The 27,695-nt window shown below is 43.8% G+C and overlaps 1 protein-coding gene across 1 annotated transcript in view; it reads right to left on the reverse strand.

The window, feature by feature from the left end:
• LOC149449394 (transient receptor potential cation channel subfamily V member 5-like) overlaps positions 1 to 26,559 on the reverse strand; it is a 55,163-nt gene extending 28,604 nt beyond the window's left edge. The window contains exons 1-7 of the mRNA XM_089693311.1: positions 26,224 to 26,559; positions 20,629 to 20,726; positions 17,913 to 18,035; positions 15,838 to 15,975; positions 5,349 to 5,447; positions 2,089 to 2,261; positions 1,016 to 1,162 (exon numbers count right to left, since the gene is read on the reverse strand). Coding sequence (XP_089549437.1) covers positions 1,016 to 1,162; positions 2,089 to 2,261; positions 5,349 to 5,447; positions 15,838 to 15,975; positions 17,913 to 18,035; positions 20,629 to 20,726; positions 26,224 to 26,291 — 846 coding nt within the window. The 5' untranslated portion in view covers positions 26,292 to 26,559. The remainder of the gene's footprint in view (positions 1 to 1,015; positions 1,163 to 2,088; positions 2,262 to 5,348; positions 5,448 to 15,837; positions 15,976 to 17,912; positions 18,036 to 20,628; positions 20,727 to 26,223) is intronic.
• Between the last annotated feature and the right edge of the window lie 1,136 nt (positions 26,560 to 27,695).

The following is a 27,695-nucleotide window of genomic DNA, read 5'->3' on the forward strand; positions in this document are numbered from 1 at the left end:
AACCCTGAGCTACACTTGGGCTTACCATGCGGCGTTGCTCAGGGGGTCCCTGCAGCACTTACCTTGTCCTTCGCTCCCGCGATGTGTCCCCTGCAGCGTCCCAGGCCATCTCCTCCGGCTGATGCCGGCATCCGGCTTCTGTGTTCCGGTCCCTGTGACGTCGGGAAATTTAAAATTTTTAAAAAATTTCATTTTTGCTGTCATTGCTGTTTCAATGCATTTCATATATATTTTGTCCCTACTGCTTTGTCCGGCGCCCTGCCTGCATTTTGAATGTTCTTTCTGCCTGGAAACTTAGAAAAGTCCATGGCGTCCAAAAAGCATCCCTTTACGTCAAAAGCGGTTTTAGAACAGCGATAGTAATTTAGAACCACTTGCAGAATTGAGTGATAATGATTTGTGGGGGAAATTCGTCATCAGACACTGAAAACGATTTTGCGACTTTGCTCAGCGATGTGCGAATTTGCCTCTGTATTTCAAATTTCAGTGTTTTTGGTTTGAATTTATTATTAAATTAAATTTATTATTATTATATTATTATTTTTTATGATTATTTATTAAATTATAATTTATGATTTCGTGTTTCAAATTTTATCATATCCGGGATGTTTAATAGACTCTTGTTCGGACAGATTTCAGTGAGTTATTCCTAAAAATTACAGCCTACAATAAAAAACTACATATTTCCATGCAAAAAAATGGTACCGCTTTCAGCACAAAAAATCGGAAAGAATCATACCGCCGAGGAGGTTAACAGACTTGCTGAAAAAGATTTTATGGTAAGTACAAAAATCATATTTTCCTTGTCTTGGATAGTCAGGCATGGTTAGCCTGGTTTTTATTGAAATGTGTGGCTCTGTTAGAGAGAATTCCTCCCACTTATTGTCCTGCTGACAACGTTTATCGGACAGAAAGTGGGAGAACTCTTCAAAAAGCAAAACAAGCAGTAAAAAAAATGCTTTCCTTTAGCAGAGTGATTAGAACCTCTTCCAGAAGGGGTTCACTCCATACACACCTCTCTTTTTTTTCCAGAGATCACCAGATCCAATACAGACTTGGGATCCCCCCATACATCGATCTCCATCAGGTCATAAAGATAGCAGCTAATCTGACCAAATGTCCATTGCAGATGTCTTCTCTTCTGTACAATGTGCTGGAACATCTAAGGAGACCAATATTAGGTGAGGCTCATTTAATACAATTATGCTTAAAGCACTAAATTTACAAAATGAAACTATTCATGGCAAGCAGTCACCCTTTAGTCAGGTCACTAAAGGATTTTTTTTGCTGAAAATAGTCTGTTGCTGTATAGAGTGGCAGGGCTGGGACAAGGAGTGGGGGGCATTAGGGGGCATTAGGGACACGTGCCCTGGGTGCAGTGTTAATAGGTGGGGGGGGGGCACGCTGGGAGCTTCAGGAGGGGACAGACTACACAGTCACACTTGTTATAGCAGGGCATGATAGCTGCTGGGAAGTGAAGGCCTTTTTCCTGTCTCCTCTTGCCATGTGACATACCACATGACTAAAGATGGGAGAAGCTGCCTTCATTCCATACAGAAGGAGATCTGAACTGATTGATTACATAGAAGGTGGGGGGACAACTCAGCCCTAAAGCTCCCTCTACTCCTAAGAACCCTCCCAAGAGCATCTTAGCCTTTTCAGTCCCCCTCCCTTCCTCAGAGTTCCCCCAGATCCCTTTAGTTCCATGCACCCCAAATAGCCCACTTTCACTTTCCCCCTTCATCATGCTGACACAGATGCCAAAACAGTCCCCCTCAGACTCACTAGATGAATGCATTGGCATTTTTTCCTTTCAGTGACACCACCAACGCAGGGGCATTTTTTAGTTCCAGTTGGTGATTCTATCCGCCTTTTGTGTTGTATAAATAAATCTGACTCAATCTGTATCTTTAATCACTGAGGTCCTCCACACTTACCCTGCTCTACACCCCCCCCCCATTAAGGTTATACTTTGCTATTGATCAATGACCATGGACTCAGTTTGAACCATTGCCCAGTGACCCCATATTACAATAACAATGCATTTCTCTGCTATGGAGGATGAATCCTTCCATATACTGTACATACCACAGTGTTTCCTTCTACCGCTGCCATCTTCAGCGGGGTCAGCCCATCATTGTTGGTGATCCCTTCTAAACCAGGCCCAAACTTCTCTTTGTGATGGCCCAGGATGAGGTCATACATCTGACAGGCTGACATTTTGTTGGGTTGTAAGGCCAAAATGTGGAGGACGGTGTTCCCTGCAGGAGGGGGAGAAAAATTGAAGAACTAGGATTGGATGATGGGTGGTAAAAATATATGAGAAATAAATATATAAAGTTTAAAAGGGTGGGCAACACCAGCAAGTAGAAATAAATATCTTTCTATACACTGGTCAAAACAATTAAAGGAACACTTTGAAAACACATCAGATCTCAATGGGGAAAAATCTCCTGCTTGATATCTATACTGATATGGATGGGGTAATGTGTTAGGAATGTAAGGATGCCCCATTGTTTGATGGAAATTAAAATGATCGACCTACAGAGGACTGAATTCAAAGACACCACACAAATCAAAATGAAAACAATGCAGCAGGCTAATCCATTTTGCTGAAATGTCATTGCAGCAACTCAGAATGGTCATCAGTAGTTTGTATGGCCCCCACGTGCTTGTATGCATGCCTGACAACATTGGGGCATGCTCCTTAAGAGATGACTGATGGTGTCCTGGGGTATTCCTCCCAGATCTGGACCAGGGCATCACTGAGCTCCTAGACAGTCTGAGGTGCAACCTGGCGGCGTCGGATGGACCGAAATATGACATCCCAGAGGGGTTCTATTGGATTTAGGTCAGACGTGAGGGCCATTCAATGGTATTGATTCGTTCACCCTCCAGGAACTGCCTGCATAGTCTTGCCACATGAGGCCGGGCATTGTCATGCACCAAGAGGAACCCAGGACCCCCTGCACCAGTGTAGGGTCTGACAATGGGTCCAAGGATTTCATCCCGATACCTAATGGCAGTCAGAGTGCCATTGTCTAGCCTGTAGAGGTCTGTGCGTCCCTCCATGGATATGCCTCCCCAGACCATCACTGACCCACCACCAAAACGGTCATGCTGAATGATGTTACAGTCAGCATAACGTTCTCCACGACTTCTCCAGACCCTTTCACATCTGTCATATGTGCTCAGGGTGAACCTGCCCTCATCTGTGAAAAGCACAGGGAGTCAGTGGCGGACCTGCCAATTCTGGTGATCAATGGCAAATGCCAATTGAGCTCTATGGTGCCAGGCAGTGAGCACAGGGCCCACCAGAGGACGTCGGGCCCTCAGGCCACCCTCATGAAGTCTGTTTCTGATTGTTTGGTCAGAGACATTCACACCAGTGGCCTGCTGGAGGTCATTTTGTAGGGCTCTGGAAGTGCTCATCCTATTCCTCCTTGCACAAAGGAGCAGATACCGGTCCTGCTGATCGGTTAAGGACCTTCTATGGCCCTGTCCAGCTCTCCTAGAGTAACTGCCTGTCTCCTGGAATCTCCTCCATGCTCTGGAGACTGTGCTGGGAGACACAGCAAACCTTCTGGCAATGGAACGTATTGATGTGCCATCCTGGAGGAGTTGGACTGCCTGTGCAACCTCTGTAGGGTCCAGGTATCGCCTCTTGCTACCAGTAGGGACACTGACCCTGGCCAAATGCAAAACTAGTCAGAAAAAATGAGTAGGGAAAAAAAATGTCAGTGACCTCCACCTGTAAAACCATTCCTGTTTTGGGGGTCGTCTCATTGCTGCCCATCTAGTGCACCTGTTGTTAATTTCATTAACACCAAAGCAGCTGAAACTGATTAACAACCCCCTCTGCTACTTACCTGACTAGATCAATATCCCAGGAGTTTCATTGACTTAATGCTAAATGCTGATTAAAAAGTGTTCCTGTAATGTTTTTGAGAAGTGTGTGTATATATATATATATATATATGTGTACATACATATACACACACACATATATATATGAGTGAGAGAGAGAGAGAGTTTTTTTTCAGCGGGAATGGCTCCTCCGGCACTGAATGTATGTATGTAGTTCCTGCACCTATTCTCTGAGAAAAAAAGCAGTGTGCTTGTGTGTGTGTATATATATATATATATATATATATATATATACACACACACAGTACATACATTATATGAGTAGTTATAATATCAAATAGAAATGTAAATACATTTTTAGGTTTCACATGTATCCCACTTTAGTTACTTATCTGCTTTTGCTTGCGAAGAAAATAAAGACGGTAAAATAATTGGATCTTCCTTAGTTGATATATAGGGATGGAAAGGGAAATGTTACGTCAGTGGATCATTTCCCAGCTGTCCATGGAAAATAAACTATTAATTAATTATATCAATTTTGACCTGGGAGAGCACCTTATAGGGTGGGAAAAAAAGTGAATTGCTTTTCATAGGTCAGTTTCAAAAAGCTCCTCTTTTTTTCCAGAGGAAAAGCCACTTTGAATCCCTTATCAGAGGTAGTACAAACAAGCCTCAAACATACTACTATAACCAAGTTGTAGGTTTGACCATCATCAGTCAGCAGCTGGTTCTAGCAGTGGCCCTTGTTGATAACAGGGACATAGATAATTGTATTTCTTGGGGGGCTCAGCCTCGGACAGAGAGAGTTGTGGTACTGTGGATGCTCTTGAGGTGTTTGGATCCCACTACCTCCCCTTTTCTACACCTCCTGGCTAAGAGCAATTAAAGTTGAATTTCAGGTACAGTATAACTGTTTTTGCATGGTTTCATTGTTCCAATGTAAGTGTGCATGATCAATACCTAGCCAGTTCCCGTGGAAGTTGGAAATCATTGTAGTAACAGCCACTAGATTCCAGGTCCCACACCAAGTGGCTGCCCTGCTGCTTAGTAAACACAGGGAGTCGCTCACGCATCATGGCACCATTCAGCCAACACTTTGCATTTTCTCAATGAATGTAAAGATCATGACATCGCCTCTCCACCTTGTCCAACCAGAGAATATACATTGACCTGTTACAAGCACTCCAACAGAGTGCTGTGTAGCAAAATCAGAATCCCAGGAGCTGATCGTTTCACCTCCTGAGAATAGTGCTCAATGCCAGTTGTCAGTGACAGCCGGTGGTTCTAGCTTGCACCCGAGCTGGGACTGAAGAGAACTGCTCAATTCTGGTGCCATTTTAAAATGGCTTATGGGACTTGAGTGGTTAAGGATCAAAGAACAGAAAGATGTGTAGGTAGTTACAGAATAAAAATATTTTTAGATTTTATTCTTATTTTATTCAAAATAAAAATAATTTGCGCAGCAGAGTAATAAACCTCACCATGGGAATCTTTGGCCTCTGCATCGGCTCCATGTTGCAGTAGCAATCGGACCAACTCTGCGTTCCCTAGGGAGGCAGCGAAGGAAAGAATGTGTTCTCCTGTTAAATGAAAACAAAGAATTTTTTTACTTCCAATACTTTAGAATATTAATGGATTATAAGTAGATGTAAACCCAATCATAAACATCTCGTATATATTTCAGAATTTACCATTTTTTTTTATTTTTCATATTTACAAAGATTCTGCTGATTTCATTAAATTAACAAGTCATGCTCCTGACATGAAGGTCCTCATTCAGGCCCTTCCTGTTACAAGGTGACAACGCTCTGTTCTGGTCTTCCAATTTTCTTCCTACATTGTCAACCTGTCTCATGAGCTTTCACTGGAGATTGAAAGTGGTCACTTCAACATTCATTACACAGATATGGTCCACTGCTGGCACCATCAGGAAACCCTCCCTGAGAAATGCCATGAAGCAATCGCTGGAGTGCCTGTAGCCTTCAAGGGCCTACAAAGAGGAGGCAGCACTGAGCTGCAAAGGATGAAAAATTATGAAACCAGTGTTGAAAAAAATGTTTAGCACTCACAGTGCTGCAGCAAACAAAATGTTTCTCCAATAAGATTTCCATCTACCTTAACTTTTTTGAATGAATGCTTGACTGTGTTAAACTAATCTTGCACCTTAGTTGCAACAAGTTCCTCCCCTGCTGTTCAGTCTTGAAAGGTCAGAGCTTTTGGTAGGCAGTAGAAAATCTGGCATTTAACAGTTAAATGACAGGAGCATGTCATAGCGTTAGGAAGTGCTTGGCTAAACCTTGGCTTGTGCCAGGCCAATGTATAGACTCCACCTTGACTTGCCCATGCCCCATGTAGAGGCTAAACGTTGACTTGTCCATGCCCCATGTAGAGGCTAAACGTTGATTTGTGCCAGCCCCATGTAAAGGCTAAACGTTGACTTGTGCAGGCCCCATGTAAAGACTAAACCTTGACTTATGTAGGCCCCATGTAAAGACTAAACCTTGACTTGAGTAGGCCCCATGTAAAGACTAAACCTTGACTTGAGTAGGCCACATGTAAAGACTAAACCTTGACTTGAGTAGGCCCCATGTATAGGCTAAACGTTGACTTGTGCAGGCCCCATGTAAAGACTAAACCTTGACTTATGTAGGCTCCATGTAAAGACTAAACCTTGACTTGAGTAGGCCCCATGTAAAGACTAAACCTTGACTTGAGTAGGCCCCATGTATAGGCTAAACCTTGACTTGAGTAGGCCCCATGTATAGGCTAAACGTTGACTTGTGCAGGCCCCATGTAAAGACTAAACCTTGACTTATGTAGGCTCCATGTAAAGACTAAACCTTGACTTGAGTAGGCCCCATGTAAAGACTAAACCTTGACTTGAGTAGGCCCCATGTATAGGCTAAACCTTGACTTGTGTAGGCCCCATGTAAAGACTAAACCTTGACTTATGTAGGCCCCATGTAAAGACTAAACCTTGACTTGAGTAGGCCCCATGTAAAGACTAAACCTTGACTTGAGTAGGCCCCATGTATAGGCTAAACCTTGACTTGAGTAGGCCCCATGTATAGGCTAAACCTTGACTTGTGTAGGCCCCATGTAAAGACTAAACCTTGACTTGTGTAGGCCCCATGTAAAGACTAAACCTTGACTTGAGTAGGCCCCATGTATAGGCTAAACCTTGACTTGTGCAGGCCCCATGTATAGGCTAAACTTCAACCTGTGTAGGTCCCATGTAAAGACTAAATTTTGACTGGTGCAGGCCCTATGCATAGGCTAAACTTTGACTTGTGCCAGCCCCATATAAAGGCTAAACTTTAACTTGTGTTACTCATTCCCATGTGTATGATAAACTTTAACCTGTGCAGGCCCCATGTATGGGATAAACGTTTACTCGTGAAGGTCCCATGTTTAGGCTACACCTTGACATGTGCAGGCCCCATTCATAGGCTAAAGCTTGACTTGTGCAGGCCACATTTATTGGCTACACCTTGACTTCTGCAGGCCACATGTATAGGCTAAACTTTAATTTGTAGAAAGTGAGAGTGGGGCACAATGGCATCTTGAACATCTGTCACAGCTTTGGAATCCTATATAATTAGCTGCTTTTGGTTATAGTATTTGATTGTGACGAAGGACAAAATGACTGAAACACGTCAATTATCACTGTAGGAACGTATTCGTTCTATGTCATGATGGATCTTCAATAAAGATTTTATCTTATGATGCCTTGGTGCTGGACCCTCACTTTTTACATTTTCATGGAAAATATGTACAGCCTATGTCCAGGCACAAGAATCTGATTTCCATCCTCTCAAACACAGACTAGGGGTAGAAGCACAGCTATTTATTTTTCTCTTTGGATGTAAACCTTGACTTGTGCCGGCCTCGTGTATAGCCTGAGCCTGGGATCCAATGGGACTCCTCATACAGTAGATCAATCTAAAAACTAGCCCAAGTAACGGTAAGGTGCTTGTACTAGTAGATTTTAGTTACCTTAAATATTTTAAGTCGCATCAGGTTTGATTTAAAGTTTATGTAAACCCTAAAATGAACTTCTGTTAGTTGATCCTGTTTGGCCATCCTGCCAGAAATCTTGTGAGCTGATATTTCTGTGCTCTGTGCCTTATCTTTTTTTGTCATTTTTATCTTTTTCAATTGTCTTTTACTGTTTTGTATAATGCATCCTCAATATCTAAAGACAGGTAATCTGCAATATACTCCATCAACATATGTGACATCATTCCCACCTCCCTACCTTCTGAAGCTCAGGAGTGTTGTGTAAACTGGGTACTTTGTACTGCTATAGAGTAAAGAAAACTGCAGATAAACAGGTACAATTTATGTAGGAGGACTTGTATTATCTCTGTGTATCACCAGGCCAGTCACTTCACTGGGTACACAGTTGCAAGAAAAAGTATGTGAACCCCTTGGGATTACGTGGAGTTTTGCAGGAATTGGGCATAAAATGTGCTCTGAACGTCATCTAAGTCACAACAATAGAAGAACACAGTCTGGTGAACATAATACCACACAAACATTAGATGTTGCCATGGTTTAATTGCACATAACATGTAAACATTCACAGTGCAGGGAGGAAAAAGTATGTGAGGCCCTAGCTTAATGACTTCTCCCAGAGCTAATTGGAGCCAGGAGTGAGCCAACCTTGACTCCAATCAGCGTGATGATATTGGATGTGTTGCTGACAGCTGTCCTGCCCTTAAAAAACACACACCTGTTTTGGGTTTACTGGTTTCAAGAAGCACTGTCTGATGTGAACCATGCCTCGCAGAAAAGAGCTCTCAGAAGACCTACGATCAAGAATTGTTGACTTGCATGAAGCTGGAAAGGGTTACAAAAGTATCTCCAAAAGCCTTGATGTTCATGTGTCCACGGTAAGACAGACTGTCTACAAATGGAGAAAGTTTAGCACTGTTGCTACTCTCCCTAGGCGTGGTCGTCCTGTAAAAATGACTGCAAGAGCACAGCGCAGAATGCTGCATGAGGTAAAGAAGAATCCCAGAGTGTCAGCTAAAGACCTACAGAAATCTCTGGCACATGCTAACATTTTTGTTGACACATCTACAATAAGGAAAACATCAAACAAGAATGGAGTACATGGGAGGACACCACGGAGGAAGCCATTGCTGTCCAAAAAGAAGATTGCAGCACGTTTGAAGTTTGCAAAAGAGCACCTGGATGTTCCACAGCACTACTGGCAAAATATACTGTGGACAGATGACACCAAGATTGAGTTGTTTGGGAAGAACACACAACACTATGTGTGGAGAAAAAAAGGCACAGCACACCAACATCAAAACCTCATCCCCACTGTAAAACATGGCGGAGGGAGCATCATGGTTTGGGGCTGCTTTGCTGCCTCAGGGCCTGGACGGATTGTTGTCATTGATGGGAAAATGAATTCCAGAGTTTATCAAGACATTTTGCAGGAAAACGTACGACCATCTGTCCGCCAACTGAAGCTCCGCAGAGGATGGGTGATGCAACAGGACAATGACCCAAAGCATACAAGTCAATCAACAAAACAATGGCTGCAACAGCACAGAATACGCCTTCTGGAGTGGCCCAGTCAGAGTCCTGACCTCAACCCGATTAAAATGCTGTGGCATGACCTTAAGAGAGCCATTCACACCAGACATCCCAAGAATATTGCTACACTGAAACAGTTTTGTGAAGAGGAGTGGTCCAAAATGACTCCAGATCGTTGTGCAGGTCTGATCTGCAACTACAGGAAACATTTGGTTGAGGTTATTGCTGCCAAAGGAGGGTCAACCAGTTATTAAGTCCAAAGGGTCACATACTTTTTCCTCCCTGCACTGTGAATGTTTACATGTTATGTGCAATTAAACCATGGCAACATCTAATGTTTGTGTAGTATTATGTTCAGCAGACTGTGTTCTTCTATTGTGACTTAGATGACGTTCAGAGCACATTTTATGCCCAATTCATGCAAAACGCCACGTAATCCCAAGGGGTTCACATACTTTTTCTTGCAACTGTATATAAGGGTTTTCAACCACTAGAAATTGGCCCACATCCTTCTAAGTATTTTTTTGTTCTGATAGTGGCTAGATTTTCTGATAACTGATAAAAATCAGTGTTTTTATAGCATATTTTGTTTTCTACATTCCGCAAATACTAGATATATCATAGAATGTCACCTGCCTTATCTCATGTACATCTTCGATGTTCTCTCATTCGGACCAAATCAGCAATTGTTATACTGCTAACACATTTCCCTTCTGCAAGATTTTTTTTCATGCAAAACTGACTCCTCACCAGATCATAAGTCTTGAAGATAAAGGGCAACGAATTGCTTTAATTGGGATGGAGATCTGCTGATAGGCTTGAGTTCTACTCATAAAGCACAAATCTAGTCAAAATGCATTTTTGTTTTGGATGGAGATCGGTTAGAACCCCTGTCTGGTTTTTACTGGTATAGAAGAATTCCAGACATGGATATTTTTATATTGTTGCATTTGTGTATCTTGGACCAATGTAGCCATGCATGATATCATTCCTAGCTGATCCCTGTGGAAGTTGATTATCACTGTACTAGGCAACACTATTCCAAAGATCTCCATTACCTTCTGGGTTGTGTGCCGTGTGACTGCCCTGCCACATTATGAACACAGGAGGTTGCAAGGGTCCCATTTAGAGAACCCTTTGCATTTTCTCACTGAATGCAAAGCGTTTTTTGATTGGATGATTTAGAACAGCAGAACAGTGATGTCACAATCTCCATCTCATCCAATCAGAGAATGCTTTGCATTCATTGACAAAAAAAAAAAAGAGTTCAGTAAACAGCAATTAAGCCACTCAGAAGCTAGTGGAGATTATTGGAGTAGCAGTGTCTACTGCAGTGATTTCAAGTGTCCAGGGGGACTGGCCAGGAATGGTATATGCACAGTTACATTGCACCATGAAGGACCAATGTAACCACGTAAAAACATCCATACCTGGAATTCATCTTTAAAACCAAGGGTAGTAGGTTAATAAAGCTCCAAATGCAAAGAGAGTCTAAAATATTTAAATGTTCTACCGATGACAAGAAAAGCAAAGGCAAAGGACATCCAATGCATTTTGGAGGCCACAAAACCCCTCTTCATCAAGGATGGGCAGAACAGCACATGATATGGACCTGAAAGTGCTCCTATGCAGATTGGTCTGCAGACAGTACATGTTAGGGAGAACAATCAGTTCAAGTGTTCAAAGCAAAATGGCAAGCACACTGGATCTGCAGAGGAGCACTTTTGAGTTCAGGTAGTAATATTCCGCCCAGCCATGATTAATGTGGCCCACAAAACATGTTGCGTCCTTTACTTTTCTTGTTGTCACCAACCAAACATTTTAAGATTTTGGACTCTCATGATTTTCATTTGGTGCTTTTGTTGACCTACTACCCTTGGAAGTTGAAGGCCTCCCTGTTTTGTGGTGAGTGGCCAAGGCCAAATCATCAGGCTCAAGTCATGACTTTATTTAACGTATTTTTCGCTCCATAAGACGCACTTCTTGTCCCCCAAAAAAGGAGGGAAAATGTCAGTGCGTCTTATGGAGCGAATATAGAGCGGCCGGTCCGGTATTTCCACCGCCGCCGTGTCAGAATACCGGGCCGGCCGCTCAGCTCTGCAGTGGGACCTTACCTGTTCCTCTATCCAGCGGCGCGCTGTCTTCCCGGCTTCTGTAGTGTGCGTGACAGCCGGGTCCCAAGTGCGCATGCGCAAGAAGCAGTGCTCTTTGTGAATGGTAAGGCGGTACCTGGGACACATGACAGATCCCAGAAGCCGCCGGACCAATCACAAAGCGCAGCGCTTCTCGCGCATGCGCACTGGGAATCCGGCTGTCCGACGAGTGCCCACACTACAGAAGCCGGAAAGACAGCGCGCGGCTGGATAGAGGAACAGGTAAGATAAAAAAAAAAACTCTGCGGAAGTGGGAGCGGGTACCTGTCAAATTCAGGTACCCGCTCCCCACCTCCCCAAAGGTCAGCAGTCATCTGTACTGTCCACAGTCTCTGGTCATCCCTGCACTGTCCGCAGTCTCTGGTCATCTCCTGTACTGTCCGCAGTCTCTGGTCATCTCCTGTACTGTGTCCGCAGTCTCTGGTCATCTCCTGTACTGTCCGCAGTCTCTGGTCATCCCTGCACTGTCCGCAGTCTCTGGTCATCTCCTGTACTGTCCGCAGTCTCTGGTCATCTCCTGTACTGTGTCCGCAGTCTCTGGTCATCCCTGTACTGTGTCCGCAGTCTCTGGTCATCCCTGTGCTGTCCGCAGTCTCTGGTCATCCCTGTACTGTCCACAGTCTCTGGTCATCCCTGCACTGTCCGCAGTCTCTGGTCATCTCCTGTACTGTGTCCGCAGTCTCTGGTCATCCCCTGTACTGTGTCCGCAGTCTCTGGTCATCCCTGTACTGTGTCCGCAGTCTCTGGTCATCCCCTGTACTGTGTCCGCAGTCTCTGGTCATCCCCTGTACTGTGTCCACAGTCTCTGGTCATCCCCTGTACTGTGTCCACAGTCTCTGGTCATCCCCTGTACTGTGTCCGCAGTCTCTGGTCATCCCCTGTACTGTGTCCGCAGTCTCTGGTCATCCCCTGTACTGTGTCCACAGTCTCTGGTCATCTCCTGTGCTATGTCTGCAGTCTCTGGTCATCTCCTGTACTGTGTCCACAGTCTCTGGTCATCCCTGCACTGTCCGCAGTCTCTGGTCATCTCCTGTACTGTGTCCACAGTCTCTGGTCATCCCTGCACTGTCCGCAGTCTCTGGTCATCCCCTGTACTGTGTCCACAGTCTCTGGTCATCTCCTGTGCTATGTCTGCAGTCTCTGGTCATCTCCTGTACTGTGTCCGCAGTCTCTGGTCATCCCTGCACTGTCCGCAGTCTCTGGTCATCTCCTGTACTGTGTCCGCAGTCTCTGGTCATCCCTGTACTGTCCGCAGTCTCTGGTCATCTCCTGTACTGTGTCCGCAGTCTCTGGTCATCCCTGTACTGTGTCCGCAGTCTCTGGTCATCCCTGTACTGTGTCCGCAGTCTCTGGTCATCTCCTGTACTGTGTCCGCAGTCTCTGGTCATCCCTGTACTGTGTCCGCAGTCTCTGGTCATCCCTGTACTGTGTCCGCAGTCTCTGGTCATCCCCTGTACTGTGTCCGCAGTCTCTGGTCATCCCTGTACTGTGTCCGCAGTCTCTGGTCATCCCCTGTACTGTGTCCACAGTCTCTGGTCATCCCTGTACTGTCCGCAGTCTCTGGTCATCTCCTGTGCTATGTCTGCAGTCTCTGGTCATCTCCTGTACTATGTCCACAGTCTCTGGTCATCTCCTGTACTGTGTCCGCAGTCTCTGGTCATCTCTTGTACTGTGTCCGCAGTCTCTGGTCATCCCTGTACTGTGTCTGCAGTCTCTGGTCATCCCCTGTACTGTGTCTGCAGTCTCTGGTCATCTCCTGTACTATGTCCGCAGTCTCTGGTCATCTCCTGTACTATGTCCGCAGTCTCTGGTCATCTCCTGTACTGTGTCCGCAGTCTCTGGTCATCTCCTGTACTGTGTCCGCAGTCTCTGGTCATCCCTGTACTGTCCGCAGTCTCTGGTCATCTCCTCTACTATGTCTGCAGTCTCTGGTCATCTCCTGTACTATGTCTGCAGTCCATTAGTTCAGAATTTTTTTTCCCTGTTTTCTGCCTCTAAAACCTAGGGTGCGTCTTATGGAGCGAAAAATACGGTACCTTTAAAAAAAACAGTGAAAATTTGTGTCTAGCACCTTGTCATTACCTGTTCTTAAATTTGAAATGTTCTCTGTGTCCCTATTGTGGATGTTTCCAACTACTTCCTGTCCCAGTGACAACCTGCCACCCAAAGTATAATCGGAACATGATTTTAACCAATTCATTACCGGGCAATTTTACCCCCTTCCTGCCCAGGCCAGTTTTCAGGTTTCAGCGCTCTCACACTTTGAATGACAATTACGCGGTCATACAACATTGTACCCAAACTAAAATGTTATCATTTTCTTCACACAACTAGAGATTTCTTTTGGTGGTATTTAATCACCGCTGGGGTTTTTATTTTTTGCTAAATTAACAAAAAAAGACCAAAAATTTTGAAAAAAAAAAGTTTTTCTTTGTTGCTGTTATAAAAGTTTTCAAATAAATAATTGTTCTTCATAAATTTAGGCCGAGATGTATTCTGCTACATGTCTTTGGTGAAAATAACCCAAATTAGGATGTATTTTTTAGTTTGTAGGAAAGTTATAGAGTTCACAAACTATGGTATAGATCTGAATATTGATCAATCCTGAAGTACTGACAGCCAATCTAATTTCTTGAGGTCCAAGAATGTCAAAACAGTACAGATATCCCCCAAATGTCAGGACAGGACAGATATCCCCCAAATGACCCCTTTTTGCAAAGTAGACGTACTTCATAAGAGGCAAGTTGTATTTTTTTTTGTCATAATTTTTTGAAAAATTAAAAAGTTAAAAAAATTAGTTTTACTATTTTGTTTTTTACATACTGTCACCAGTGCAGTACAGCGTCATCATATAACTGGCATGGCGGTGATCAGGGACACTGACTGGTGACAGTATGGAAAAAAAAAAAATATATATATTTTTTTCTTTTTTTTATTATTTTTTATTACTTTTTTTTTTCTTTTTTTTTCATATTTCACTATGACCAAAGTAGTACAATGTTACCATAGTAACATTGTACTACTTTGGGGAAGTGATAAGTATTTTTTTTTTTTTTTTACACAATTTGCTTATAGCAAAGAATTACTTTGCTATAAGCAAGCATTTACCTGAATGACATCGATTCATTCAGGGGTTTTTTTTTTTGTGCTTAACTGTGATTTGGCCACAGCTAATCACATGACATGTGCATGTGATCGCTGTGACCATTCACAGCTAGACACTAGTATACATGGGATGGCATGAATGAAGCCATCCATTGTATATTGGTCACAGCAGGTCACATGGTACCGGCAACGGGGCCGATACTCAGATCTGTCATCGGCCGTGTCCGAGGTACACGGCCGGTGACAGATCGCGCCACTGCGTCGCTCTGCAGGAGCACGCCATATGGCGTCCACCCAGAACGCTGATAACATTTGCCGCCCGCCATTCGGCCAGTGGGCGGCAAATGGTTAAGCGGAAGGCTCCAAAACAGGGACACAGACAGTAATATATTGTTGACGAATTTATATTGTCATGTTTAAATACAAAGGAGATAAGGCAAATATGTGGTCATGGAAGAATTAAAGGGTTGATCCGACCACAAATAATATTTCTATTTTAGCAACTGGTGTGCTAAATTAGACCCTGACTTCTTATATACTGTAGGTATATATATGGTTTCTCCAACAGGGAGACCTCCCTGCCATAATTCCCCAAATAGGTTGTTGCTTGCCTGGGAATTTTAGGGGCTCCTGTCCACCTTTGTGTGTCCTTACTCCTGCTGTTACATTCTCCAGTATATATATATAGATATTTTAAGATCATAATAAGAATACAAATCCATCAGGTATGGTGGGAAACCTTCATAGCAGATGTGCACATATGGGGAGGAAAAGCAAAGATCTCACTAAGAGAGTCCCCTAAAGCTGTTAGAGACTGTCAGGTCATTTATCTCTCCAGCATCTACTAAAATGGAAGTATACAATTTTTGTGGACTGACCCATGATTTTTTTTTCCATTGGTCATCATGTTCTCTGCCACAAGATGGAGGATGAGTTTAGAAAACAAGGCTTTCATTGCCAGTATGCGCACAATGATTTTAGAAGCTGCTAAAGGGATTAGGATATATTAAAACAAAACAGTTTAATGGTTACTTAAATAGACCAAAAGCAAATAAATAAAAGAAGTTAATTGCTGGGTTTTATGTACTTTTTAGGCCCAATCTCTATCCTATAGTAACACATCACTTTGGGTCAGAAAACAGGAAAGCACACCCTAACTCACCATAATAGAAGGATTTGGGTTTGAGCTGGAAGTGTGTTCCGACTGCCCGTGGCATGGACACATTGGCACCATTCTGTATCAGCTCTCGTGCAATTGCCAGATTCTGACGCATTACAGCGATGTGCAGCGCTGTCTGACCTGCCAAGACACAAGAAAGGGGAAATCTGTAAAAACAAATCGACTGATATCATATTCTTCAGATCTGTCATTGAGTATATGGTGGATTCAGGGGTGTATTTACCACAAGGCAAACAAGGCATTTGCCTAGGGCGGCAGGGGGGCAGCACCGCTCCCCGGACGAAGGGACAGAAGAAGGGACACACGCGGCATGGGGACCAGGTGGGGGGGTGTATGGAGGGTGGTGGTAGTGGAAGGCTCTCTCGGGTGGGGTGGTGTTGGTTGGTGTCAGGCTCTCTCCAAGGGGAAGAGGGGGCAGGCGATTTTTGTCTGGCCTAGGGCAGCACAAAACCTAAATACACCACTGGGTTGATTGCCTTGTAGGGAAACTTAAACTGCATCTTCAGCAAACACTTTTTCCCCTGTTTGGAGAGACTGAGGCTTCTTTTTGCTGTCTGCGTCCCCCATTGAAGATATTTACCCTCACGTCCTGTCCCAAAACAATGTTAGTGTAGAGCAGGGGCGGACTGACAACTCATGGGCCCCCGGGCAATAGGGGATCATGGGGCCCCTGTGTCCTTGCCCAAACTCAAAAAGTCTATGAAAAAGTACCAGCGGCATCTCATGGTGCCCCTTACTGACCCGGGCCCTCGGGCAGTGCCCGAGTTTTCAAATGGTCAGTCCGCCACTGGTGTAGAGGCATAACTACAGATCATCAGGCCCCATAGCAGGATGTTCATGAGCCAGGGCCACCCCAGCGACCTCTCTACTGTTGATCTTAACATTAAATATGTCTGAATCAGGGACCGGTAGATTTTTTAATCTCTCCTGGGCTCTGGCTCCCTGTGAACTCTCAGAAGGTCTTTAGCAAGAGGTCTACATTAATACTATATAACAAGGTTGTTCGGTGCCCCAGTACAGAGGCTCCAGGCTGGGTCTGTTAGAGGCTGACTACTCACCCGATCCAAACATTACAAGGTCATGGGATTTCCAGGGACATGATTAAGACAGGAGGCCTGTCACCACCACCACCATGCATCCTCACCACCACTACCAGTCCACTGCCTAAGCCAGTGTCCATACTTCTTGTTCTCCAGGTATAGGCCACTGGAATGACAAAGCTTGACTGAATCTTTTTGGAATTGTTCTTTACTTGTGCAACAGGCACCATAGTCCATGACTTCATGATTCATTCAGACATGGATGGTTGGTTACATTACCCACTTCAGGTTCTTAGTATACACCACTAAGGGGAAAGATCTATGGCCTTCCCCCCATGGCCTTCCCCCAAGGAGTAAAGCCCAAACAAAGAAGTCAATATTTTAAAGATGCAGGCCCTGGATCCTTGGGACAGGGGCTAAAAAATACTCACACTCAGTAGTTGCCTCTTTACTGTATTGCCACAACACTCACTGTCCTGGACTTTACCATTCCCTCTTTATACCTAAAACTAGGAAGGAAATGGAGACCCTTACAGGGGAAAGTGTGGTGCCAGGAAAGAAGTGGTGGTCAGGGCTGGAAGAGGATGCAAAGCACAGCGTTTGAACATGCAAGGGGAGAGAACTACTGTATTTTGGGACTTTTTTTTTTTTTTTGGAAACAAGGGTAGGGATTTTTGAAAAAAAAATATTTTTGGCACAGGGCAGTGGATGACCCAGTCCACAAGACTCCACTTATAAATGAAATGTTACATTTGGGTTGATTGGCACTTTAGGAAATGAAATGTCTACATTCTGCATCTATCCACTCTTCTATAATGCAATACAATACTATGAATAAATTAACATTTCAAAATGCATCTGCAAAAGTTCTCATATATCCAGGTCATGGTATAGCTCATAGTTCTTAGTCATAATAAACTAGACCTGTTCTGTAATGTAAGGTCCATCTGAATGTGACCAGTGATAATGCATTTTAAATTCTGGCTTCAACGCACCAGTAATGGTTCCATTAATTACCTTTATAGAGGTCTGAGGTCATGGGCTGGTTGACAAGCTCTGGTGTATGGTCCAGCAGAATCTTCACAGACTCCAGGTTATCATGAAGCACGGCAAGATGTAGTGCAGTCTCTCCAACGTCACCTAGCAGAAAGTCCATCATTGTGAGGCAATGGGGCTGATTTACTAAAACTGGAGAGTGCATAGTCTGGTACAGCTGTGCATTCTATCAAATCAGCTTCTAACATCCACTTGTTCAATCAAGCTTTGACAAAAAACCTGAAGCTGATTGGTTTCTATGCAGAGCTGTGCCAGATTTCGAACGCTCTAGTTTTGGAAAAATCAACCCCTGTGTGTCATAGCCTTCTTGACAGATAAAGTACAACCGAGCAGGTTTTATAAGCGTCAAGGACTTGATAGCAATAAGCATTGTATTTTTCTCCCATCTCATTTCAATTTATAATTACTGCATATTGTAGATCTGAGACCTGAACTGACCCGGCATATTCTTGGATGGAAAAAAACAAAGTGTAAGGCCGTTAAAGTTCATCTTTGTTTGGTATGTATGCTTTATTTTCTTATTAAGTTTATGTCAACCCAAAATCTATCTTGCATGTTTGGCACACTCTCTCCATTTAGTGATGGCATGGGCATACATAGTTTTCAGTGGCACTGGGTCATTGGTGTTTATTGATCATGTGACAGAAGCAGCCGGATGAATTCTGCAGTGTTTAGAGATATACTGTTAGCCCAGATTCAGCCAAATGCAACAAAGGTGATTGGACGGCGCTTCACAGTACAGATGGACAATGATCCAAAACACACTGCAAAAGCAACCCAGGAGCTTTTGAAGGAAAAGAAGTGGAATATTCTGCAATGGCCGCATCAGTCACCTGATCTCAATCCAATTCAGCATGCATTTCAGTTGCTGAAGGCAAAACTAAAGGCAGAAAGAACAACTGAAGACAGCTGCAGTTAGAGCCTGGCAAAGCATCAGAAAGGAGGAAACCCAGTCTTTGGTAATGTCCATGGGTTCCAGACTTCAGGCAAAGCATCAGAAAGGAGGAAACCCAGTCTTTGGTCATGTCCATGGGTTTCAGAATTCAGGCAAAGCATCAGAAAGGAGGAAACCCAGTCTTTGCCTGATGTCTGGAACCCATGGACATGACCAAAGACTGGGTTTCCTCCTTTCTGATGCTTTGCCTGAAGTCTGAAACCCATGGACATGACCAAAGATTGGGTTTCCTCCTTTCTGATGCTTTGCCTGATGTCTGGAACCCATGGACATGACCAAAGCATCAGAAAGGAGGAAACACAGTCTTTGGTCATGTCCATGGGTTTCAGACTTCAGGCAAAGCATCAGAAAGGAGGAAACCCAGTCTTTGGTCATGTCCATGGGTTCCAGACTTCAGGCAGTCATTACCAGTAAAGGATTCCCAACAAAATATTACAAATGAACATTTTATTTATGATTATATTCAATTGTCCAATTACTTTTGGTCCCTTGAAAAAGGGGGGATGGCTACTCTTAAGAGCTGTAATTCCTAAACTCTTCCTCCAGTTTGGATGTACATATACTCAAATTAAACCTGAGAGTGTGCACTTTCAGCCCATATCCATTATATAACTATAGCTTGAATATGTTTTGGTAAATACCTGAAAAAACTAAAACTGTGCCTGTGTGCAAATATATATGGACCTAACTGTGTATATATATATATATATATATATATATATATATATATATAGCAAGATGCTTATTTGCCTCCCAAGAAGAGGATCCATGCACCAACCATACTTGCTCTATATAGTCATATCCAAGAAGTTCTAATAAAAAATGTAAGTAGTACTTGTGAGCCACCAACTATAACTAGTATAGGTTCGCTGACATCCAACACATCCTCTATTTATGTGTCAATATAAAATAAATATAAATAAAAATAATGTTGCGCTCCTAATCTAGCAAATTAATAAAAAGAGTGTACCCATTCAATTTAAAAACTATTAAATGTACCATAATAATAATATTAACAAAAATAAATGAAAAATAACTATATAAAACCCATGTGATCAAAAAACAAATAATTACATAATAAAACCTATCTAATAAGACATCCTGTACATAACATATATTGAAAAAAAGAACAAAAGTCTCTAATTATAATGGAGTGACCACTCCCAGTGATTAGAGTGAAGTGATAAATATCCAGTGCCTTCTTTAATAATGATGTCAAATCTTAATGATGATAAATTCCAATGACTTCCTTATTGTAAATTTAAGATGTACGCTCACCTCCTTGATAGCCTATAGTAGGCTTACTGCGCTTTCGTTCTTTTATGGAACTTTTAAATAGATGTGTATTGCATCATATAAGGTATGGTGGGTATGTCTCAACTGGCTCCCCGTCTCTCATCCCTGATTGCAATCACAACCCCCTGATGAAGCCGCGTGACCTGCGGCGTATTCCTCTTTCAGAATACACCGATCAGCAGCTGCAGCCGGTAATCAAGAAAACATTTCCAACAAGCACATTCAACCTAAGTCGATCATTAGATCAACTTCTTTCAAGCAGAAGCGGTCATAGATGGATCAAAGTTTGCACAGTCCCTGCTGAACCGGCTGAATTTGGAATTATTTATGACCACCTTAGGTGGATATTAGATACAACTAGCCTTGGATTGCCACTCTTTGTAGATTTGACTCTTTTTTTTATCTTAACCAGGATGAAGTACTTACCTCTTTGCAGTGGGTTAGTGGTCTGCAAAGCTAGCAACTTCTTTAGAGCCCTTGTACGATTCCTCTGTGCATATTTAAGGAGGGGCAGCTCCTGAATCCTGTGAAAACAGATTGTGTTACTTGTTTGCACAAGATACCTATGGTTGCAGAAACGTCATTAGTATAGTGAAAAATATAGAAAGGAAATGTAAGTAATGGTAGCAGATAAAATTTTTATTGGGGTATACTATTTTTGACATTTTAGTGTCTCAACTGCAAGGTCTTCCCCTCATGCTCTAGTAGTCTAAGGTCCTGAAGTGAGGGTGCAGCCCCACGGCAAGGGAGATTTTTTAGGTTTCTTGGAGACGGGCTTTAAATCTATGTTACAATAGGTGTATCCTTGGGTACCTCAAAAGTCTCTAACACTTATTTTGATCCCTTGCCCTAGTAGTCAGTGTAGATGTAAACACTTCCATTGGTGGTGCCACCTAGGGAAGACCTTTCAGATTCGACGCTAATGAGTTGGACACTAGGATTAAAACTGTTAGCACAGCTGGATTAAAGGTTTCTTTCCAAAAATTGTCACCTGGGGAAGACCTTTCAGATCAGACACTATTGAGTTGGACATTGGGATTGGAACTGTTAGCGCAATTGAAGTAAAGGTTTCTTTTTCTGACAGTTGTCCCCTGGGGAAGACCTTTCAGATTGGACACTATTGAATTGGACACTGGGATTGGAACTGTTAGCACAGCTGGACTAAAGGTTTCTTTTTCCAAAAATTGCCCCCTAGCCTTGGTCGTCAGTGTAGCTGGGAAATTATTTTGCCATTGCTCATTTCCCAAGGAACCCCTAGAAATCTCAGTAGAGTTCAATAAAACCCAGGTTGAGAGAAGATATTTTAGAATATCACAAAAGGAAAACAGAATTTTACAACTCATCAGCAATCCTTTTTGACTGATCTAGATGCAGGTAGCTGACATCCATTTGGTTTCTCTATGGGTTACTGTAATTTGTACATTACCATTTCTTCCTGCCCCTCCTTATTGAATAAAGATGGGTTTACAAATGTAAGGTGAATTCAGCCTGTTTCTACGTGGAAGGCATGCACACCTGTACTCCGCCTTTACATTTAGGGTCTCAGGGCATCATGCCTAGATTCAGCCCAAAGCCACGTACTGTTCACATTCACACCTGAAGTACTCACACATAGGCCTATGTATTACATGTGGTCCAGATGGAAGCTCCAGAAGCCCAACTGTTCACCTGGTCCCTGTGGAGCACAGGGGCCAGAGCCATGGTACATGAGGGGGTTCCCTCTCACTGTCACGTGGGGGAAATCTATTTCTCCATCACCACCTACTTCAGAGCAAACCAGGTTTGCACCAGTAAACCACCAAACTCTTCACCTCGGCCATTAGCTGTATTTAATACTTCACTCAGCATCACACAGAAGCCTCTAATTGCAAAAGTAATTTCTTACTTCCCAACCTTAGCAGCAGTTCATTGAATGCTAATAGCTTTCCAAGTAATGGCAAGGCAAACATACCCTTTGTACTTGACACAACGGTGGAATAGCAATACAGTACTGACAACCCATCTTCAGTTCATAGCCAATATTTCTATAAACTAAGGCCAAGCCCTCCACAGCCCCTATCCCAAAGGGGAAAGCATATCAAGAACCCCTTGGCTGTGCTCCCTTTCCCAGTGGCGCCAAGCAATCTCTCTGTCTCCCAAGGTCATCCCAGCTTTATAAAGGGGAACTTTTCATCACTGCTCCACCCATGAGGAGGAGCTTACTATAAAGCATTCAAAAAAGTCCTGGATTGTTTCTTAGATACACAGAATATAACTGGATACTAACAGTTATAGGTAAATGTTAGTATCCATCTATGTTGCTACTATTGCTAGTTCACATTAAAGCTGCCATCTCTGGTTTTCTCTAGTCAAAATTCTTATGTATTTTAAAACAGATCTCTTGTATATTCCAACCCATGTGGGTCTTTAAAAGAGAAGTAGGCCCCCCTCCCCCCAATTTATACTTACCTAGGTGGGTGCAGCATCTGGTCGATGCAGCATTTGCCCCGTCGGCTCTAAGGGTGAGAACTCTGCTCTGCCCCCCAGTGCTCACTGTTGTGCTGGGTTGTAGGGGGGAGGGAGCTTCAGTGAGAGGCTGAGCCAGGTGCCTCTCCATACTCTGGGGTGGATCCCGACCAGGGGCGGACTGACAACTCATTGGGCCCCCGGGCAATAGGGGATCATGGGGCCCCTGTGTCCTTGCCCAAACTCAAAAAAGCCTATGAAAAAGGTACCAGGGGCATCTCATGGGGCCCCCTACTGACTCTGGGCCCTCGGGCAGCAGCCGAGTTTCCAAATGGTCAGTCCGCCCCTGATCCTGACTTTGAAGTTTGGATCTTTCACCAGCCTGGAGCGGCTTAGTGACGCTAGCCAATAGCGGACTTCAGCCTACTGTCAGCTGAAAACGGGTCTCAGGAGTACAGAACGAATTGAACTCCTGTCATCCACAGAACTACAGCCAAAGCTCTTTTGTCTGTACTTCTCCTGTGGATCCTGAGTATACCTAAACACAAGAACAAAAATGTAATACATTGAAGCTTTTACGTTCTTAGATGTGGTAGCTGCATTAGTTTTCATTTTTCACATTTTTTTCCCCCTGAACTTTCACATGGTGATCCTGCCAGCACAGCACTTCCTGTCTGTGATGACAATGCACACTGTAACAGATTTCTGCCGCTCCAAGCCTGCAGTATCAGTGTCCCAGGTTTACACCAGGGGCGGACTAACAACTCATGGGGCCCCCGGGCAATAGGGGATCATGGGGCCCCTGTGTCCTTGCCCAAACTCAAAAAAGCCTATGAAAAAGGTACCAGGGGCATCTCATGGGGCCCCCTACTGACCCCGCGCCCTCGGACAGCGCCCAAGTTTCCAAATGGTCAGTCCACCCCTGGTTTACACTCTGTATTCAGGTGCTGGCAGAGAAGAGAGCATATCTCACTACAAAATATAATATAACATGCAGGAACTGTAGCACACTATATTCAACTCCAAGCTCGAAAGAGTAGGGCCTCTAACCCCTCGTGTACTGTTGTTGCTGTTCTGTTTCTTGTATTGCCCCCCCCTCTATTGTACAGCGCTGAGTAAACCCTTTGGCGCTATATAAACTCAATGTAATAATAATAATAATAATGTAAGGTTAATGAAAGACAGGCTTCAGCTCAGATCGCAGCCCATCGGTCTGGCAGAAATCATGCAACAAGATGCATTATTGCTACTCGTGTTTGGGGTGCCATTAAGAAATAATTGCACAGCAAGTGCGTCGCACGTTTTTGCTTTTTTTTTTCCCGCACATGCAGAAATGTGGGCAGAAATGGGCAATATATAAAACAGTACAGAAGGGATCCCCAGCACACTTTCAAGCTGGCCATCAATAAAAACCCTCCAAACTAATACGTTTCAACTACTTGATCTTAAAGCTGAGGTTTCCATTGCACAACATTTGCAAATACCATTTAGAAGCCATACTGCACCTCGGCACCTCTGATAGGTGTGGTCCCTTTAAGGAGGAAAGGGTTGCTTCAAAGTGAGCTTGTTCTCTGTTTATATATTGCTTTAGCTGTCCCATAGCTGGGAAACTCTAATGGCTCCAAGCTTACCTTAACCGTAAAGCCTTAGGCAAGGTCTGGAGCGCAGGTTTAATGATATATTTGCAGGATCTGTTGTCATCACAGGGGTATTTATATCTAAGCAAAAGCTGGTGTCTAAACAAAGCCACCCACTTAGTATTTAGTGCTGACAGATTGGGATTTGGCCCTATATAAACAAACAGTTTGCAGGTTTTCTTAGCCTGCCATGTGCAAGTTAATACTCTCCTGGCCACCACTCACCCATCAAGCAGCTACGTTCTTGGCCACCTCTCCCCCATCAAGCTGCTACTTTCCTCTCCACCTCTGCCATGTGAAGCCACCACTTTCCTGGTCACCACTGCCTTGCCAAGCTGCTGTTCTCCTGGCCCCCTCTTACCCATTAAGCCGATACTCTCCTGGCCACCTCTCCCCCATGAAGTCTCCACTCTGCTAGCCATCTATCCCATTTCAAGCAACTATTCTCCCAACCATTTCTGCCATGTCAAGCCCCTACTCTCCTGTCCACCTCCCTTCTGTCATGCCGGTACTCTCCTGGCCTCCTCTCCCCCAGGAAGCCACTACTCTCCTGGCCACCTCTTCCTAGTGATCTCGCTCGTTTCCCTACCATATTGGCTTTATCAAGCTTCTCCTTTACCAGCCACCTCTTCCTCATGTGGCTGCTCCTTTCCTAACCATGTCCTTCTCACAATCAAGCTGCCTGTTTCCTGCCACCTCTACCCCAGTCGGACTGGTAATGCCAGGGTCCATAGTTTACCAGGATCCTGATTGTGCTGGTGTGCACAGCCCCTTTAGTCAAGTGGCTGTCTATAGTTCGGGATTCCTTCCCCTGTAGAAAAGCAGCTGCATAAGCACTGAGAGAATGTCTACTTGGACCTCACGGGTGGACAATCTGACCAAACCCTTGTGTAAGAGAGCATTTTGTAGAGGTGGGCTTTTACCCTACCTCCATGTGCCCCAAAAAGAAGTAGGTGGTATGTGGGGGACTCTTATGAGTAATCTGGAAGCTCCATTTATAGGGGGTGACAAGATACCTGCCCAATACCAGGGTAGTGAGTACAGGAGTACATTAGTACCCCTTACATATTTCACACACTGAATTAAAAAAATTTAACTCAAACAAAACACATATATACTGACTTTAAAAAAAAAAGTTCATGAATGTCCTCAGATGTAATCCAGCACCAATCACAGTCTCCAGCGAGATAACCCACGATTATCAGGACGAACTGTCACCCGCTGGTTTGTACACAATGCACTGCTGCTATTAATTGACAGATTCCTGGCTGCGGTAATTTAGAGTTACCATCGGGAACCCCAGGCGATGCCATCACCCAAAATCTGGTTAATGATGTCACACAGAATTCCTGTTGGTATTACTGCAGCCAGGAGTCAGTCGTTTTGGTAGAAAGTGCAACATCTGCACCTGAATTCTGACATTCTTGACTTCTATGGTCTTTGGATTCAGAGCATCATTACTGATCTGGTTGCTAGGATGCTGGCGGATAGGCCATACAGCATTATTGGTTACTATGGTGCAGGCTGCCATCTGCACCATAACAGTCAATGATGCTGTATGGCCCAACTGGCTGCATTCTGGAAAAGCATGATACTGAGCCGCAAGCTTCCTAGCTGCCGAAGATGCACAGCCACACAATTCCAGCAGTGCCAACATCCTAAAAGCCAAAGTATAGGGGGTGGAAAAATTGAGGTGGTATCTGGAGTGTCCATGAAGCCACAGTAAAGCAGAGAATATACAGCCTTATAAATGTTTTCAGGGAGGCAGCAAAAACAGATGCCTCAGCCAGCAGTTAACCTAGGCATGGTCCTGAAGGGCAGTATGATGGCCAAGCAACTTGCATTTTTAGAATGAAGGGTCAACAACATAGCCTAGAAATTTTTCTAATGACGAGATGAATGGGATCCTATATTATGTTGATTGAATAAATAATAAAACCTTTTTTGTTGCCATAAATTGATCCCACGTGGGCTTTCCTCCTGCCTCTCCTTCCAGCATAGGACCATCTTGACTCTCAAGCCACAAAGCCTTTTTTAATCTTTGAACAGTTCAATCTCATAGATGCATTGACAATGTGCTCCACCCAACAAAGAGATCTCAGTCCACCTCAGAGACAATGGACACCTTACACAACTTCTCTTCTCATCCTGTAGGCTGCGTGAAGAGTTTTCAGTTAGAAATGTACAGAGGGCTAATTCCTGGAGACTTCATGAATTAATGTTGGTCTTCTTGGCTCCATGGATGTTCTCTGGATACCTTTTAGTGAATGTAGAGAGTCACCTGTTGGTCTAGAAGATAAAGCCAATTACTGAAGGCTCAAAAAAAACAACGCTTCCTAATTAATGTAGTAATGATTTAAGAAAGCAATAATGGCAGCCAATCTGGAAATTCAAAAAAGGAAAGGGAAAGGAACACATGGGCTGGGCAATACACAAAACTACAAGGGAATCAAGGGAAGACAAGTTCAAGATGACCAGCAAAAAAACACCCAAACTAGTCTATTTTCAACTGCTTAGGCTAAAAACACAGGTTTTAGTTGCATATATTTGCAAATACTTGTGGAAACTGCATCAAGGCTCCTCATATAAGGGTGGTCCCTAAAGCTGGCCACACACCAGTACAATTTTTACATTTTTGTTTGCTGAACCTTTGTTGGATTTTCTAATGGTTAGTGGGGTCAATTCTATGGTCGCTTTTGAGAGTAGTGATCAGGGGCGGACTGACAACTCATGGGGCCCCCGGGCAATAAGGGATCATGGGGCCCCTGTGTCCTTGCCCAAACTCAAAAAAGCCTATGAAAAAGGTACCAGGGGCATCTCATGGGGCCCCCTACTGACCCCAGGCCCTCGGGCAGTGCCCGAGTTTCCAAATGGTCAGTCCGCCCCTGGTAGTGATGATAAAGGTGAAGGAGCAGAACGGAATTCTTTTTTTTTGACAAACAACATTGTGTGATTGTGGTCTTCCTTCAGGAAAAATCATGCATATCGGATTGCAAACTGTTTAATACATCTAAGGTTCCAATCAAATAAAAGATTCCTTTAAATGGTCTGACCTACATAAAATCCGTTACCATATACACTCACCAGCCACTTTATTGGGTCCACCTGTTCAATTGCTTGATAACACAAATTGCTAATCAGCCAATCACATGGCTGCAATTCAATGCATTTAAGGATCTAGACGTGGTGAAGACAACTTGCGGAAGTTTAAACCGAGCATCGGAATGGGGAAGAAAGGGGATTTAAGTGACTTTGAACGTGGCATGGTTGTTGGTGCCAGACGGGCTGGTCTGAGTATTTCAAAAACTGCTGATCTACTGGGATTTTCACACACAACCATCTCTAGGGTTTACAGAGAATGGCCCGAAAAAGAGAAAATATCCAGTGAGCGGCAGTTGTGTAGAGGAAAAT

This window comes from Staurois parvus, unplaced genomic scaffold (assembly GCF_062004578.1).
Source record: "Staurois parvus isolate SC_StPar_1 unplaced genomic scaffold, SC_StPar_1.0 ptg000621l, whole genome shotgun sequence".
NCBI lineage: Eukaryota > Metazoa > Chordata > Amphibia > Anura > Ranidae > Staurois > Staurois parvus.